We start from the raw sequence: 18,481 nt of genomic DNA on the forward strand, positions 1-18,481 counted from the left end.
TGAAAGGATTGGTCTTTATTTCATAATCCTCAAGGAAGTTGATCGGCATTGGTCTCTTATTATCACCAAATTTGTCCCTTAATCTGTATTTCACTATATAGGAGCTAAGCTTCTTATCAGCACAAAGCTCAATAATCCTTTATATTACTTACCCACAAGAGCAAATTTCTGGTATCTGCAGAATATGTTAAATGGATGATACTTTTCACAACCTAAAGTACTTTATAGGCTCCTGTATTTCCTCCCTGACAGAAGTAATGAAAATAGGGCATGTCCCAGATAGTGAGAATCCTTGACGATGGATAGCACCTCTCTTTGAAGATGTCCTCAGTTGTGCCATTGGTGGAGTTGGCCTAGTTTTCAGCCTTGGCTTTGGAGACTCCATACCAGGCTGTGATGCAACTAGTCATAATGCTCTCCACCATAAATTTATGGAAAACTCTTCTGGTGAGATACCAAATCTGCTGAAGTTTCTAATGAAGTAGTCACTGGTGTGCCTTCTTCATGATTACATCAATGTGCTGGGCAAAGGAAAGATTTTCGGAGATGCTAATACCTAGCTCACTCTTTCCAACACTAATCCTTCAATGAACACTGATGTATCCTTAATTCTTCCCTTCCCTTAAGTCCACGATCAATTTCTTGGTCTTGCTGACACTGCGTCATGGTTGTTGTTGAGACACCACTCAACCAGGTGATCTATCTCACTCTTTATATCTTCCACATTGCTATTTGAGATTTTACCAATAACAGTGATATCATCTGCAAATTTATAAATGCCATTTGTGATATGCTTATCCACACAGTCGAGAATGTGGAGAGAGTAGAGTAGTGGGCTAAGCATACATCTTCAAAGTTTTGCCCATATTGTCAGAAAGGGGGTATGTTATCATAGATGAAAACAGAGAGGATCCAGTAGCAAGAGGTAAAGAGGGATATGTTTTGAAACTTGGTGAATAATACTGAAGGCAAGATGTTGAACATCGAGCTGTGACCAATAAACAACAGCCTGATATATGTTTTGCTGTTATCTAGGTGCTCCAAAGTAGAGTGGAGAGCCACTGAGATCGGGTCTGCTGCAGACCTGTTGCAACAGCAGGACCAGGTCCCTACTGAGGCAGGAATTAATTTGAACCATAACCAACTACTCAGTCCTTCATTACAGCAGATGTGTGTGCTTCCAGCTGACAAATCATTGAGGCAGCTCACCCTGCTCTTCTTGGGCACCAATTTGATTACTGCTCTTTTGAAGTAGGTAGGAATATTGAGAGGATGAAAATGGCCTTGAACAGCAAAGTTCATAAGGCATATGAGATGCTTGCTTTTGTCAGCCTTGGCGAGGATTGTACAAGTTAAAATTTCATGCTACAGTTGTATAAAAGATTGGTTTGGCCAATTACATGTACATCAAAACATACAATGAAATGAGTTGTTTACATTAACAATCACCACACCCAAATACATGATTGTGTTGGAGAGACTGCAGAGGAGATTTAACAGGATGCTACCTGGATTTGGAGTTTTATGGTTATAAGGAGAAAATGGGGATCTCCAGTTGGAGAGGAGACCAAGGTTGACCTGTGCTACTCTCACAGCATTTGGGTACTTCCATATGGACAACTACTTGAATAGCCAAAGCACAGAAGACTATGGAGGTAAAATGAGTCTGTGTTGGTAATTACAGTGGGTGGCACAAACATGGTGGGCTACAGGGCCTCTTTCTGCACAAGAGAAATCTATGGCTGAAAAGCTAACATTTTTTTCTCTTTCATGGGTTTCTGTAGCTGTAGAGCTAGATTATACTGATACAAACTCAATTGCTTTCTACACAGGATAACATAAAAGCATTTCATTCCAAATATTTCTAAATGTTCTTCATTTGAGTTTTCAAAGGCCACTCTTCACAGCGATATGAAACAGTGAACATTACAAGCTTTGTATAATCTGATCTTGGAGCAATATCCCTGCTCTTCTTATTGATATTATGCCCGCAGTTGGTACGTACAAAATAATTTTCAATGATTGAAGTAGCACCCCAGTCACAACATGACAAAGGATCCCAAATTATTTGAAATGCAAGTAATTCTTCAATCACATGATAATATTGTTTAATATAATATCTTACTATATCTTATAATATAATATCTTACAAATAAGAGATAAAATTAAGTTCTTACACTCTGCCTAAAGATAAAAATTCAAACAACAAAAAAATTCCACTCTTACTTAGGTCTAATTATGTAATTTTACATAGGTCCAATAATGTAACATTTGGTAGGTCCAGTAACATAAACTTTCAAAGAGAAATCCATTCTTACATAGGTCCAATAACCATAAGATAGAGGAGCAGAATTAGGGCACTTTGACCCATTGAGTCTGCTCCACCATTTCATCATGGCTGATCCAATTTTCCTCTTAACCCCTATCAAGAATCTATTAACCTCTGCTATAAATATTCATAAAGATGTGACCACCACAGCTGCTTGTGGCAAAGAATTCCACAGGTTCACCACTCTCTGGCTAAAGAAATTCCTCCTCATCTCCGTTCTAAAAATACACCACTCTATTCTGAGCCTGTGTCCTCTGGTCTTAGACTCTCCCACCATAGGAAACATTCACTCTATCAAGGCCTTCCACTATTTGAAAAGATTTCAATGAGGTCACAGTATTTCCAACTGTTATATCTTAAGGCACAGAATGTGAGAAATAAGCTGGATGATCTTGTTCCAAGCAACAGAAAATCTACAGATGCAGGAAATCCAAGCAATGTACACAAAATCCTGGAGGAACTCAGCAGGCCAGGGCATCAAAGGGTATGGGGAGAAAGCAGGGGAATTGGGATGACTGGAAGAATTGAATCAGTCATGATTGAGTGATGGAGCAGAATTGATGGGCCAAATGGCCTACTCCTGCTCCTATATCTTATAGCCTTATGATAGGTGAAACCAAGAGGGGAAGGGATGAAGTAAAGATCTGGGAAGTTGATTGGTGAAAGATACAGGGCTGGAGAAGGGGAAATCTAATAGGAGAGGACAGAAGGCCATGGAAGAAAAGGGGGGAGAAGCACCTGAGAGAGGCAATGGGTAGGTAAGGAGATAAGGTGAAAGAGGGAAAAGGAGATAGGGAATAGTGAAAGGGGAGTGGGGGGCATTACCAGAAATTTGAGAAATCGATGTTCATCCTATCAGGTTGGAGGTTACCCAGATGGAATATAAGGTGCTGTTCCTCCAACCTGACTTTAAGATAGGTGGAGTGGTAGGTAGTTCTGAGGAAGCAATGCGAATGTAGAAGGAGCTAGACAAATTGGAAGAATGGGCAAAAAAGTGGCAGGTGGAATAGAGTGTTAGGAAATGTATGATCGTGCATTTTGGTAAAAGGAACAATGGTATGGACTATTATCTAAATGGGGGGAAAATTCAAACATCAGAAGCACAAAGGAATTTAAGATTCCTCGTACAAGCTCCCAGATGATTAATTCACAGATTGAGTCTGTGGTAAAGAAGGCAAATACAATGTTGCCATTCATTTCAAGGGGAAAAGAATATAAAAGCAAGGAGATAATGCCGAGGCTTTATAAGACACTAATCAGGCTGTACTTGCTGAGTATTGTCAACAGTTTTGGGCTCCTTATCTCAGAAAGGATGTGTTGTCATTGGAAAGAGTCCAGAGAAAGTTTATGAGGAATGAAGGGGTTAACATATGAGGATTGTTTGGCAGCTTTGCACCTGTACTCACTGGAATTTAGAAGAATGTGGGGGGGGGGGGTGTAATCTTATTGAAACCTAATGAATGTTGAAAGGATTAGATAGGGTGGATGTGGAGATGATGTTTTCTATTGTGGGGTTATCCAGAACTGAAGGACAGAGCAAAAAAATTGAGGGGTGACCTTTTAGAGCAGAAGTAACGTGGAATTTTATTAGCCAGAGAGCAGTTGATCTGGGGAATGCGCTGCCACAGACTACGGTAGAGGCCAAGTCCATTGATCAGTCAGGGCATCAAATAGCAAGAAGGCAGGTGTACGGGGTTGAGTGGGATCCGGGATGGATTGGCAGAGCAGGCTCAACAGGCTAAATAGCCGAATTTTGCTCCTATGTTTTATGGTCTTATCATTTACCAAATACTGTATTTATCGACTTTAAATAATCTAGCTTCCACTACTTGCAGAGACAGCGAATTTCATAGATTCACCACCATTTATGAAAAGCTGTTTCCACATAACTCAGTTTATAATGACCCTTATATTGTATTGTGCTCTTAACTGCCATATCTTCCAGGTGATGCCTCACACCCTTTGCAATTGTAACAAAATCTCCAACCACTTTGCAGTCCCTCCTTAAGTATTTGATGGACCTGTCTATTTTCCCGTTTTTCTTTGGCAATTTATGCCACCTTAACACCTAGATCCCTTTGTACTTCATCCACTCATAGTCACTCTGCATTTAGATCATAATGCCTCGATTTCTCTTAAGTGTATGACATTATGACACCACATTAAAATCTGTCTGCCTGTCTATACTAACACTAACTGTATCCTTTTGCAGAGTCACTGTATCCTTGCCAAAACATCCCCTTCTAAATATTTTGCATCATAGGCAAATTTCCAAACCATATATAATGTTCCTTCCTCCAGATCACTAATGCATTGAGTCAATTGTAGGCCAAGAACTGATCCAGTCCAAAAAGGACCTATTTATTTCAACTGTTTTCAATAAGACAACTCATTCCGTCATGCTTCCAACAACCCCATGGGCTTTTAATTTAATCTATGTGGCACTTTTACAAGTCTCAGTGCCCTGTCAACAAACATCTCCCCCCTTTTGTGTTCAAGTTCTCCTACAATAAATAACATTCCGGCAACTCTTGTAATTACTGACTGTGTTAGTCGAGGACCCTTTGGTGAATCATGCACTAGGACACCAGGATCCATCTGTATCTTAGAGCTCTGCAAACTCACACCATTTAATTGGCAATTTCCCATATTGTGCTCCAGTTGCCAACCTAGCACATGTATACTCAGTGGCCATTTTATTAGATATCTCCTGTACTTAATAAGCTGGTCACTGACTGTATGTCCCTTTGAGGACACTATGTGCTCTTCAAATCTTATATTTGTTGAAATAATCTCTATCCAACAAGGCATTTATTTTGGCTGATAGCTTTCAAATATTTAATCAGTGTTCCTGTCTTCCACTTCACTAGACATTAGGATGACAGCACAATGGCACAAATGCCTTCATCATTCACCATTCAATAGCAAAGCCTACAGCACCTTTTGTCTTAGTGTACTTTCCTTTAATGTCACCAAGTCTGAAACCCAACAATTTGTTGAAGGTCTTGAACATACTTTACTTAGGACCTGTGACTTCCTAGTCCTCCTGAACAGAGCATTCCAACGAGTTGCAAAATTCTACTGTAGGTTCAAGAATTTTTTCTTGAATGGATGACAACTTATTTTGAGACAGACTCATGACCTGGCTGCGGGAAAGTATTATTAAGCATATTTCCTCATAATGTCTATCAGTGTTCTGTATGCTTCAATGACATTACCTCTAAATCCTAAAAAGCAAAGACATATTCTGCTTAATGCCTCCTTGCACAACAGTTTTTCCAGATTCCAGTATAGACCAGTTTGTGCAATTGCCCAGTTTTAACTATTTTTAAGAAGCATCATAAAATAATGGTTTTCTTACCCTGTCTCATCATTCTCAAATAAGCACCAAATACATTACTTATTCTGGTTTATATTTCATAGTGAACTTACCTTCTGATTAAGAATAGCCTTCACGGCTTGCTCAACCTCTACAGGATCATCAATGTTAACAGTCCACACATGAGGTTTCCCAATATATACTTCTGCATATGGATGTTGTGAAGTCAACTGCAAGAAGAAGTTAGACTAATTTTCAAAGCAACTGCAGAATTAATTACAATATACATCACATCGTAGCTTTAGAATTTAGGACAATTCCCATAGTGCTTCAGGAGAAACTATATTAAACAATATTTGTTACTATGCTACATATTAAGGAAACTTTTAGTCAAAATACAGATTTAAAATAAGAAATTGCATATTTAAAAGGGGAATACAATCTCCAATTACAAATATGTTCTACGACTACAAGCAGTATAGAAAAAGCTATCAAACTAAACCAATAACTTTAGCCTAAAAAGTTTTTAATTTCAAAGATAAATTGTTAGATCTGCTAGAGGTGAGCAAGAGCCCTAAACTTTACAGTGAAATAGTTAATAAATGTTGATGACATTAACCAACTGACCCCTTCTTCTTCTTGTCCTTTCTCTTGGAGGGTGGTGACACCCCAAGGATGGTCAAACCAAGACCATTAAATACATTTAAGGAGAAAAGATAAATATAGAAAGATTGAGGAATTAAAGGTTATGGAGGAATGGCACAGAAGGAGCTGGGGCTGAATAACTTAGCCCTGTTCGTATTTTGTGTTCTTTCCTACTTGGTATTATGTCCTGCAGAAGTGGCCCTGGGCCTCTACAAAAAAAATCAGGTACCAGAGAGAACTGGACAAGTAACTGAACATCTTTATAACCAAACACGAGGAAATCTGCAGATGCTGGAAATTCAAGCAACACACACAAAATGCTGGTGGAACGCAGCAGGTCAAGCAGCATCTATAGGGAGAAGCACTGTCGACACTCAGGATGAAGGGTCTCGGCCCAAAATGTCGACAGTGCTTCTCCCTATAGATACTGCCTGACCTGCTGCGTTCCACCAGCATTTTATCTTTATAACCAATCATGCTTAAGTACTCTGAAATTAACACCACATGGTACACACAAGGAAATTTAATTTAGAAAGGCAAAGACAACATCAAATCAAACTCAGAAAATGATACTGTAAAGCAGAACATACACAGATGACCTGGAAAAGGTTCTTTTTTTTCATGCTGAAAAGATTTTTCTCCCCCTCCAAATCCAATGCAGAAAATCTCCAGCAATTAAAACCTAAGACAACTACATCATTGAAAAGGTATTTAGTCTTGACATAATTTTTGGTCTTGACTTTGCTTTGTACATACAGTGAAAGCACTGCAACTTCATAGGATGTTTTTTGATAACACAAAGGTGCAGGAAAATAAGTTATAATTAGGATCCAAGGAAGTCATGAGAGAATAAGTGAGCAGGTAAAGATCTGACAAATAGAACAATGCTGGAATATGTAATATTTCCTCTTTTGGCAAGAAAAATTAAAAGAACCTTATCTACTGAGATTTTGCACAGCACTGAGGTATTAGAAATCTGGGTAACATAGGACGATTCTCAAAAGGTAAGTGCTTAAAACTTTAAGCACTTACGATACTAAACTGGGTGGCAGTGTGACATGCGAAGAGGACATTAGGAGAATACAGGGAGACTTGGATAGGCTGGGTGAGTGGGCAGATACTTGGCAGATGTCATTCAATGTGAATAAATGCGAAGTTATCCACTTTGGAAGCAGGAACAAGAGGGCAGAGTATTGTCTGAACGGTGTAGAGTTAGGTAAGGGAGAAATGCAAAGAGACCTAGGAGTCCTAGTTCACCAGTCAATGAAGGTGAATGAGCAAGTGCAACAGGCAGTGAAGAGGGCAAATGGAATGCTGGCCTTTGTTACAAGGGGAATTGAATACAAGAGCAAGGATGTCCTTTTGCATTTGTACAGGGCCCTGGTGAGACCACACCTGGAATATTGTGTACAGTTTTGGTCTCCAGGTTTAAGGAAGGACATTCTGGCAATTGAGGAAGTGCAGCGTAGATTCACTAGGTTGATTCCTGGGATGGCAGGGCTGTCTTACGCAGAGAGATTGGAGAGATTGGGCTTGTACACGCTGGAATTGAGGAGATTGAGAGGGGATCTGATTGAAATGTTTAAGATAATTAAAGGATTTGATAGGATTGAGGCAGGAAATATGTTCCAGATGTTGGGAGAGTCCAGTACCAGAGGGCATGGATTGAGAATAAGAGGTCAGTTATTTAAAACAGAGTTGAGGAAGAGCTTCTTCTCCCAGAGAGTTGTGGAGGTGTGGAATGCACTGCCTCGGAAGACGGTGGAGGCCAATTCTCTGGATGCTTTCAAGAAGGAGCTGGATAGATATCTGATGGATAGGGGAATCAAGGGATATGGGGACAAGGCAGGGACTGGGTATTGATAGTGAATGATCAGCCATGATCTCAGAATGGCGGTGCAGACTCGAGGGGCCGAATGGTCTACTTCTGCACCTATTGTCTATTGTCTATTAAAACAGCAAGTAATTAGGAAAGCCAACAACAATGATATCATTTATCAAGAAAGAAATCAAATATGAAAGTATTTGCTTAATCTGTAAAGGCAGTAGGTGAGAACAAACACATCAAAAGTACTGCACACAGTACTGGTCTCCCTATTTATGGAAGGGTATTAGTTTATTGGAAGCAATTCAGTGAACATTTACAAGACTGAATCCTGGAAATGGTATTTTGTCTTGTAAGGCTGAACAGATCAGGCTTCTAACTACTGAAGTTTAGGGAAGTAAGCTAAAACAGGGTCTTGACACGTGGATAGAGAGAGAGGAAAATATCTCTTCAAGAAATCTTAGAATTGGGCAGTCAACTGTTTAACAATAGATTCAATCCCTTTTGCATAAAAATGAGGTGAAAATATTTCCTCTCAGAACGTTAAGATTCTTTAGAACTCTGCTCCCCAAAGGACAATGACAGCAGTATAATGGGACAGGCAAATAAACACTCATTTATCATTGGGCTGAAGGATTAAGACTGGTATAAGGGAAAGTAGAGGCAAAGTTATAATCAGATTGGGTATTAGGGTGACCTACTGTTCTTAATTTGTATTTATGTATGCATCAATGGAGAGTCGGCCAGCAAGATGGCATTTTTGCAAAATCAACCTAAATTTCTGTTACTTCATTCGTTGGAGTGGCACTTGCACTGGAATAACAACAAGGGCTTTTGATTTCATTGAGTTGACACCAATGTTTGGACCATTTTTGAATACTTAAATTATATGCCAAGGCCATGTAAATAAGTAACTGCTGCCTTTATAGAACAATTACAAGAACACAGGCTTCCTCCAATATCCCAAAGTTGTTTTTCTCCCTAACTTCCAAATCTCAAGATAAGCTCACCTCTCTCAGAGTTGGCTTTCCTTTGAAAAATTCAGTGTTTTTACTGCTTTTAGGTGGATTGAAGCGTGGATTTAGGAATGCACATCCATTTGCAATGGCTTCCAAAGGAGCTGGTCCTTCATATGGAAAACCAAGACCAACAAATAACTGTAAAAAGACCATAAGATGTTAAATATTTTCATTAAAGTTCCTGTTTTGTGAAGTTTCAGAGAAACACATTATCACGAATAAATGTCAAAAGAAATTTATACACTACTACAGAGGTTTAGTTACTGGACTACTGAAACACTCGGCCACAAAGCTAGAATCCTACCACAGCAAAAATAAACCTGGAATAAACAGAGCATCAAATATTTATAGTTCATTTAAGGGGGCTGTTGGATGTAAAAGAGGGAGAACAACTTAACATGTAACTTAGTAATAAGAACTACATTATTATTACATTCTGGGCAGGGTAAATGATGAGAAACAAGATGGCAGCAGATCAAGACAGACATTTTCACTCATCTGCAAATTTTTGTTATAACCATTATGTCAATAAATTCAGAAGGTCAGTTGTTTAAGTGAGGAGACACACTGCAAGATGGTGCAGAAAGATAGTGAACGCTGATTTACTGGCAAAAAATCCAAGTGGGCTCAGATTAACCATCTTCTTTATCTATATTCTATATTATATTTTTAACCTATGCAGAACAGCTAGAATTTAATATACAACAGCAGAAGCAGTAGATCATTTGGATATTAAGCCTTAATGTTGCATTACGCATATTTGAGAAATGCTTTGCCAAATCCAAATGTCAGCTACACATAAAGCATCATATTTTGCACCTTAGTTTCTCGTAGAAGAAGCTGAAGGTCATGCCCACTGAGAATTCCATGGTTTTTCACGTAATTAGGAATGTGGACTGTGCTACTTCCATGAACTGTGCCATGGACTTTTGTGTATGTGTGAATTATATCCAAGTAAGATCTTTTATCCTGCAAGCAACCAGATGAAAAATAATTAGCTTATTTTACATTGGCAGATAAAATAAATTAGGAAACATCATTCAGAAAGTAACAAGTCTTGCTAAACTACAGACTGAATTTTTACTCCTGCTGGAGAACTTGCTGTAACAAGGGTAAGCAGCTCCATTATGCTCAACACCAAACATTATACTGGAGACATATCCAATTTGCCATTCGATATATTTGATATTTAGATCAAACTTAAAAATCTATTTCAAAGGAATGTCTAGTCCATGGCATGAAGTTTCACACTTTAAGTTTGTAAATGTTAATTTTTATCTCACATAGCTATAATTCATCCAAATCAGGCATAACTTATTTAAAGGAACATGTTACAAAGGAAAAGGGATCTAGCCATCACGATAAAAGAGGATGTCGTAGTGCAACAGGGCAGAACACAGGTACGGCTGGTAAATGGAAAATCTAAGAATATAATACTTTCCGTGAGAAAGGAATTCAAAAATAGAGAAGTTACCTTTCAGTTATTTAGGACAATGGTGAGATCACATTAACGGTATTGTGTACAGTACTAGTCACTTTATTCAGCAACAGTGCTAATGCCTTTGAAGCAGTTCACCTGGAACGGGAAAGTTGCTAACAAGGAAAGGATTGGTTAATTTTGTACCTACTGGGGTTTAGTAGAGAGAGACCAATTGAAAAACAAGATCCAGGGAGTAAATGACAGGGTTTAGACCATAGCATCATTCAATATAGGAGCAAAATTAGGCCATTTTGGCCCATCAAGTCTGCTCTGCCATTTCACCATGGTTGATTCAGTTTTCCTCTCAGCCGAAATCTCCTGCCTTCTCCCCATATCCCTTCATGGCCTGAACAATCAAGAATCTTTCAATCTCTGTCTTAAATAGAGAAAACTTGGTCTCCACAGCTACATGTGGCAAAAAATTCCACAGGTTCACCACTGTCTTGCTAAAAGTTTGGTAGAAGCCACCAACTGAAGACAAATGAGACAGATTCTTTCTCTCCTTCATGAGTGTGAATCTTTAAAACTATCTTCCTTAAAGGAAGGTAGAATTAGAGTTTTATAAAGGACAGATAGACAGATCATTGACATGCAATGGGGTGAGAAGTTACTGAGGGTAGATGGGATTGTGGAGTTCAGGTACAACCATATCCACTATAAAGTTACAAGGCCGATCATGGCTGAGGGACAAAGAGGCCTGCTTCTGTTCAGATCTTCATGTCATCAAATAGTCATACAGCATGGAAACACACCTATCAGCCCAACTGGTCAATGGCAACCATTTGCCATAAGTCGCATTTGCCAGCATTTAGCCTATAATCTTCTAAACCTTTCCAATCCATGTACCTGTCCAAAAGTTGTTTAAAAGTTGATATTTTAGCTCTTTCAACCACTTACTCTAGCAGCTGATACTTAATAGATACCACTTGGTGTAAAAGAAAAATTGCCACTCTCCCCTCTCATCTCAAACTTACACCGTCTAGTTGTTGATTGCTCGACTCTGGGAAAGAGACCGAGTGCACTTGACTTATCTCTGCTCCTCCTGATTTTACACAGATTACCTCTCAGTTTCTTGCACTCTAAGAAATATGACCATAGCATGTGCAGTCATTGCCTGTAATCCAGTCACTAAAGTACACACAGCACCCTTCTAAATCTTCTCTGCACTCTTTCCAGTTTAATCACATTTTTCTTATAGTAGGGCAACTAAAACTGAACACTAAGTGTGGTTTGTTTACCAGTTACTTATTTCCAATAAACCACGTAGTTGTACTCAACACTACCCAAAGTCCTGCCATTCACTGGGAACTGCTTTGTCTTCAACTTTCTTGGACACCTCATCAAAAAACTCGTTTGTATGACATGATCCCTCATGCACAAAGCTATACTGACTACTGCAATCAACATGTCTTTCCAGAAATATGCACATCTTATCCTTCAGAATCCTCTCAAGCAACTTACCTACCTATAGATTTTAGACTTACCAGTCTGTAGTAGTTCTCAGGATTTTCACCCTCTGTGATGAAGGCACATTTCCTATCCACCATTATACTAGCACCTCACTTATGGCTAACAATGATGCAAATATCTCAGCCAAAGCTCCCAAAATGTCTTCTTCAACCTCCCCACCACTGTTCTTGGATAAACCTGGTCAGGTCCTGCAGATTTGTTTACATTCATACCTTTTAAGACATCCAGCAACATCTCTACCATAATGCAGACTATCCCTGTCTATTTTTCAAGTTCAAAAGTCTTCAAGTAAAAAACAAAAGAAACCCTACCCATCTCCTACTGTCTGCTTTGGTCTTTGATAGTCCTTATTCTCTTAATACACATATAAAATCACTTTGGATTTTCCTAACCTGGTCTGCCAAAATTATTTCATGCATCCCTTTTTTCCCCTCCTGAGTGCCTTCTTGAGTACATTCCTGCATCCCCTATACTTCTCAAGGGAGTCACCTAATCCTAGAGACACTACTTGACCAATGCCTCCTATCTTCTCTTGGACAGGACCTTCTTAATTCTCAGCTCTGTACATAAAACCTCTCTGAATAATCCTTCAATAGTTTCATCTCTGACTACTGCAGTGATATTTCCCTTAATGAATTCTTCTTGCCTCTATCCTGGCCAAAGTAACTGTGACCTGATTATCAAGCCAATCCTGTCTCTCCCTTAGTCATGTTCCATAATGCCTATAACATCCCAGTCCCACAAAGCTATCCAAGCCTTAAGTCCATCCACCTTAACTGCAAGATCTCCTGCATTGAAATAAATGCAATATAATCTAATGGGTTTTCCTCAGTCCATGCCATTCTCCTACTTGTCACACCTATTTAACTTGTTGTCACTGATTTCTGCATTATCCTCAGCCTCTATTTGTCTTCTTGATGCTTGGAATTCCAAACTACTGTCAGTCTAGTTTAAACCCATCCTAGCAAATGCATCTGCCAGGATATTAGACACCCTCTAATTCAGGTTTAACATGTCCCTCTTGTACAGACCAACTCTGCCTCAGAAAAAATCCCAATGGTCGTAATATCTGAATCCTATCAAAAAATATCCAGCCATGCATTCTTTTGCAATATGCTCATATTCTTACCTTCACAAGTACTTTTTAAACCCTGTCACTTCATGCCATCCAGTAAAGATAATTAGTTTTATGTTTAATAAACAAATGTAGAGAAAACTTATTTTAGCAAATTTAATATTTCAATCAAGTATTTTTTCTTGCTTCATCTGAAAATTTTACAAATATTTGATGATGATATTTTATTTTAACTTCTGGATAATTTTCCAGTTTGATGTTTGGATGAATTAATTCCATTCCTCTGAAATGTGCAATCTTTCTGGGTGGAAATACTTTAAAGATTACACTGCTCGTTTGATTGGACTCAGTTAATTACTTTCAGAACAGTTAATTGAATTGGATCCGACATACACATTTTGGAATAGACAATGAATGGAAAACAAACCAGTGATTTTCCAACATTATATTCATTACTGTTGTGAATCTACATTTAAAACAACAAGCTCTAAGACACAAGAATTTTCAGATCTACTTTGAACAGACTTAAGAGAAAACTGGCTGTATTTTAGGTCAACATGAGGAAATCTACAGATGCTGGAGATTCAAGCAACACACACAAAATGCTGGTGGAACACAGCAGGCCAGGCAGCATCTATAGGGAGAAGCACTGTTGACGTTTCGGGCCGAGACCCTTCATCAGGGTCTCAGTTGGTGCCAGCTCTCAAAAAATGAGATATGTGGCCATTTTTCAAATGAGTGTCAAGCAATCAAATTTACTTTGCAGAAGTGAAATCAATATTTCAAATCTATTGAAAATATTGTCATTATAATTTAGGTTCAAGTTTCTGACGGAATATAAATGGATACCTTAACCAATCTAATTCCTTGTTCAGTTTTTGTAAAACCCTTTCCTTCTATTCTTAGTTTAGGAATCACAGGATACCTATCTCTCAGCTGTACAATCTCTGCCATATTTGTTCTTGAGATTATGATTTCCATTCCAGGACATCTGAGATGTCCTCATTTTAATGAAATGTGGCTTCTTCCCCCTCCCAGCTCACTGTTATTGATGGATTCCTCACTGGCATCTCCTGCTGCTTGCAGTCCCATCTCCCCCAGGGAAGAACAGGGATAGCTTTCATCCATGCAGCCTTCAGCAAATCATTCTTTGATATTTCTGCCAAATATAATGCGATCCCAATACTAGTCACAACTTCCCCTTCCTGTGCCCTTCTGCTTTTCATGGGGAATACTTTCTTCATGACTCTAACGCTCATTCCTCCCCTTCCCTAGGCACTTTACCCTGTAACCATAGATGTAACACTTTTACCTTCATTCAGGGACCTACAGCTCTTCAGGCGAGACAGAGATTCAAATGCACATCTAATCTTTTATGTTACATTCATCATGATCAGTGGGATCAGTGACGCAAAGTCAGACTTGGTAAGCACCTGCACTCTGTCAGCAAAGGACTTTTTATTGTTAGGCTTTTTCATTCTTCTTCCAATTCTGACTTATCTGTCTTCAGCTTCCTCTATACCATTGTGACCAAACAAATTAGAAAAACAGCACCACGTATTCTGCCAGTGTCTTCTTGGAAGTCTGTCGAGAACGATGATGATGATGATGATTATGTCAGTGATGCCTCTGATGACAGTGAAGCCCAATTTGGGTTGGCACAGATGTGCCCAAAGGTCGGGCTGTTTCTCCTAACAGTCCTGGCACTTTTGATCAAAATCTTTCAGCCGCTGCTCTTCAAATGTGCTGGTGCCTTTGTAGACTGCCAGGTGCCAGGTGTTGCAGTCCTTGACCAAAGCCTCCCAACCAGTCACAAGGATATTGCATGCTTTCAAGGGTGCTTTCACACAGTCTTTATAGCACTTTGTGGTGCCTCCTTGCTTTCTGGTGCCATGTGCCAGCTCGGAAAACAATACCATCTTTGGAAGGCAGTTGTCTTCCAACTGGACCACATGCCAAAACCATGCCTTAATTATCCATGACTCTGTGCCGGAGCTCTCGGCCCTTTGTAGCACTTCTGCCTTGCCACGAGATGCCCATGATCTTGCAAAGGCATCGTAGGTGGATCTGGTCAAGCATCCTGATGTGCCTGTGGTACAGGGTCCATGTTTCGCAGCCACACTGCAGAGAAGTCAGGACGACTGCTCTGTAGACTGCCATCTTGGTCTTCAGCCAGAGGTCATGCTCTCCCCACAGTTGTTGAGTCAACAACTGAACAGCATAAATGCTGGATTCCTCATTATCAGTTGAACTGTTCCCTTTATATCCCTTTCTCTCTCCTTCTGATCTATCCAGATCCTACCATTTTCACCACTGCCACCCATCTTCCTATTACCTATTTTCTTTCCTCTTCCATCTGCCTGTCATCCATAGCCCTCTCATTGGGTTCTCTGTTCCCACTCTCCCTACCCCTACTTTCTCATCTATCAACCATTCTTCTCTTATTTGGTTGTACACTTCACCTTCCCTTTTTATCAGCAATAGCGGCTGTATAAAGGGAGGGAGGGAGGATGAAAAAAGGGCCCTGATGGAGTACTTTGTCAAATGGTGCAAGCTGAATCATCTGCAGTTCAACATCAGTACAACTAAGGAGATGGTGATGTACTTTAGGAAGACTAAGCCTGCACTGCTTGCTTTTACAATTGATGGTGAGGACATAGATGTGATGAGGACCTACAGGTACTTGTGGATGTACCTGGATGGTCAACGAGAGGAGCACCAACACAGAGGCTGTGTACAAGAAGGGCCAGAGACACCTCTACTTCTTGAAGAGACTGAGGTCCTTTGGAGTATGCAGGCCTCTCTTTCACATGTTCTACCAATTTGTTGTTGCTAGTACAATATTCTATGTGGTGGTGTGCTGGGGCAACGGCATCAACATGGCTCAATAAAGTGATTAGAAAGGCTGGCTCTGAAATAGGAGTCAAACCAGACACGCTGCAGGCTGTGATGGAACAAATGACTCGATGGAAATTCCTGGCAATTTTGGAAAACGTTTCTCACTCTCTGCATGCCACTTTGGCTGAACCAAAGAGCACCTTTTCATTAACAGAGCACTATATGAGGTTATTCTTACCCTCGGCCATTAGGCTTTTAATGAGTCAATCTATAGCCAGGGAAGTGATGTCCCCCTCCGGTTAGAATATTTGAGGTAACTTATTTTTTTACTCTTTCTTGCTTCTCTTCTAGTATTTGTATATACAGGTAGTCCCTGAGTTACAAACATCCGACTTACGGACAACTCGTACTTAACGAACCGAGGAAGGAGAATGCCGTGTGCCATTTTAAGTCAGATCGTGACGCCGTCCGCCATTTTAAGTTGTTGCCGTTGACACTGTGTTGAGTGTGTAACTTTGCATTTGGCTTAAACTTTTCTTAGCAAGGTTCACCATGACCCCACCCCCCACCATTCTGGTTGACTGGTGGCGTAGTGAGATCAGCGCTGGGCTCGAGAACGGATGTTCTCGAGGTCGATCCAGTGACAGATCGCTCCCGTGCTGGGTTGATGTCGAGTTCACAACTCAACCTTGTAAAAAAAAACACTGCCACCTCCAGTTTAAATTCCCATGCGGAATATTGTGGAGGATCAAATACAGTACCCAAACCCAGCACAGCTCCCATATGTCCCATTTAACCTGTCTCAGTGCGGTGGACTTTCCAACCTGGGGAATTCAATGCTGTGGTCCTTAGGACCCAGCGGACCTCAGAAGCTAGCGGAGGTTGGGACCCGCCGCCCACAGTGTTTCTGTTCCGTTGATGGGAAGTAATCGCGATTGAAAATAAAGTGGAAATAATAAAGCATTTGGAAAGAGGTGAAATGCCATCGGTCATTGGAAAAGCATTAGGCTAAAGTCGGTGAACGATTGGAACAATTTTAAAGGATAAAGTGAGAATAATGAAGCATGTGAAAGGCCATGCTCCGATGAAAGCTACAATTATTACTAAGCAACACAGTGGTTTAATTATTAGAATACATACATTTCTTAAGTGTTTTATATGCACAGAAAGGTAAAATATATACTATATACTAAGACAAACGTTTGACTAACTGACGCTAAATAATACCGGATGTACTTGTTCTGACTTACGTACAAATCCGACTTAAAGACAGACTCAGGAACGGAACTCATACGTAACCCGAGGACTGCCTATATGTTCACTTGTAATGCTACTGTGACACTGTAAATTCCTTTGGGTTCAATAAAGTATATATCTATTCCATATTACGTAGCCATTTGTTTCACCACTTATATATTCTAGTTTCTGTCATCATCTCCACCCTTCCCTCTGCCAACTAATTCCATCTGCCAGTCAACCACTTGGCACGTGAATCCACTGCCAGGTTTTTCCCACCCCTTTCCTTAACTCTTTCTACTGATTATATCCCCTCTATAATTTCAATCCAGATGAAGGGCCTTGATATGACACACCAGTGCTTGATTTCCCTTCGCAGTTGCTGCCTGACCTCCTGAGTTCAACCATACATGAATACCAATGAATATAGCCAAAAGAAACAGCATTACTCTGGGGCCAAGGTGCAAAACACAGAACCAACAGCACAAGGCACATACAAGGTATCAGTAAAATACAGTCAAACAAAAAAAAAGTTCCTCAAGCAGTTTTTTCTCTTTGCTGCAGATTCCATGTTTATATATAATGGCTTATATATAACATATAACCATATAACAATTACAGCACAGAAACAGGCCATCTCGGCCCTTCTAGTCCATGCCGACGCTTACACTCACCTAGTTCCACTGGCCCACACTCAGCCCATAACCCTCCATTCCTTTCCTATCCATATACCAATCCAATTTTACTTTAAATAACAATACTGAACCTGCCTCTACCACCTCTACTGGAAGCTCATTCCACACAGCTACCACTCTCTGAGTAAAGAAATTCCCCCTCGTATTACCCATAAACTTTTGCCCCTTAACTCTCAAATCATGTCCTCTTGTTTGAATCTCCCCTACTCCTATCCAAGTCAACTCGATCTATCCCCCTCATTATTTTATTTTAAATACTTCTATCTATAGCTTTTATAACTCCTTCAAGATATCCAAAAGTGCTTTAAGCCAAAATATATTAGACAATAGACAATAGGTGCAGAAGTAGACCATTCGGCCCCTCGAGTCTGCACCGCCATTCTGAGATCATGGCTGATCATTCACTATCAATACCCAGTCCCTGCCTTGTCCCCATATCCCTTGATTCCCCTATCCATCAGATATCTATCCAGCTCCTTCTTGAAAGCATCCAGAGAATTGGCCTCCACCGTCTTCCGAGGCAGTGCATTCCACACCTCCACAACTCTCT

General features: G+C 40.0%; 2 protein-coding genes across 5 annotated transcripts in view; both read right to left on the reverse strand.

Annotated features, from left to right (window-relative positions):
- The window catches only part of LOC132392440 (uncharacterized), a 490,427-nt gene that overhangs the window by 232,432 nt on the left and 239,514 nt on the right, over positions 1-18,481 (reverse strand). The gene's annotated exons all lie outside the window — the stretch shown is intronic.
- Positions 1-18,481, reverse strand: part of mgat5 (alpha-1,6-mannosylglycoprotein 6-beta-N-acetylglucosaminyltransferase) — a 231,252-nt gene that overhangs the window by 11,601 nt on the left and 201,170 nt on the right. For all 4 annotated transcript variants that reach the window (XM_059966266.1, XM_059966269.1, XM_059966268.1 and 1 more), the window contains 3 exons: positions 9,957-10,106; positions 9,129-9,275; positions 5,762-5,878 (listed from right to left, as the gene is read on the reverse strand). In XM_059966266.1, the coding sequence (XP_059822249.1) occupies positions 5,762-5,878; positions 9,129-9,275; positions 9,957-10,106 (414 nt within the window). The remainder of the gene's footprint in view (positions 1-5,761; positions 5,879-9,128; positions 9,276-9,956; positions 10,107-18,481) is intronic.

This window comes from Hypanus sabinus, chromosome 4 (assembly GCF_030144855.1).
Source record: "Hypanus sabinus isolate sHypSab1 chromosome 4, sHypSab1.hap1, whole genome shotgun sequence".
NCBI lineage: Eukaryota > Metazoa > Chordata > Chondrichthyes > Myliobatiformes > Dasyatidae > Hypanus > Hypanus sabinus.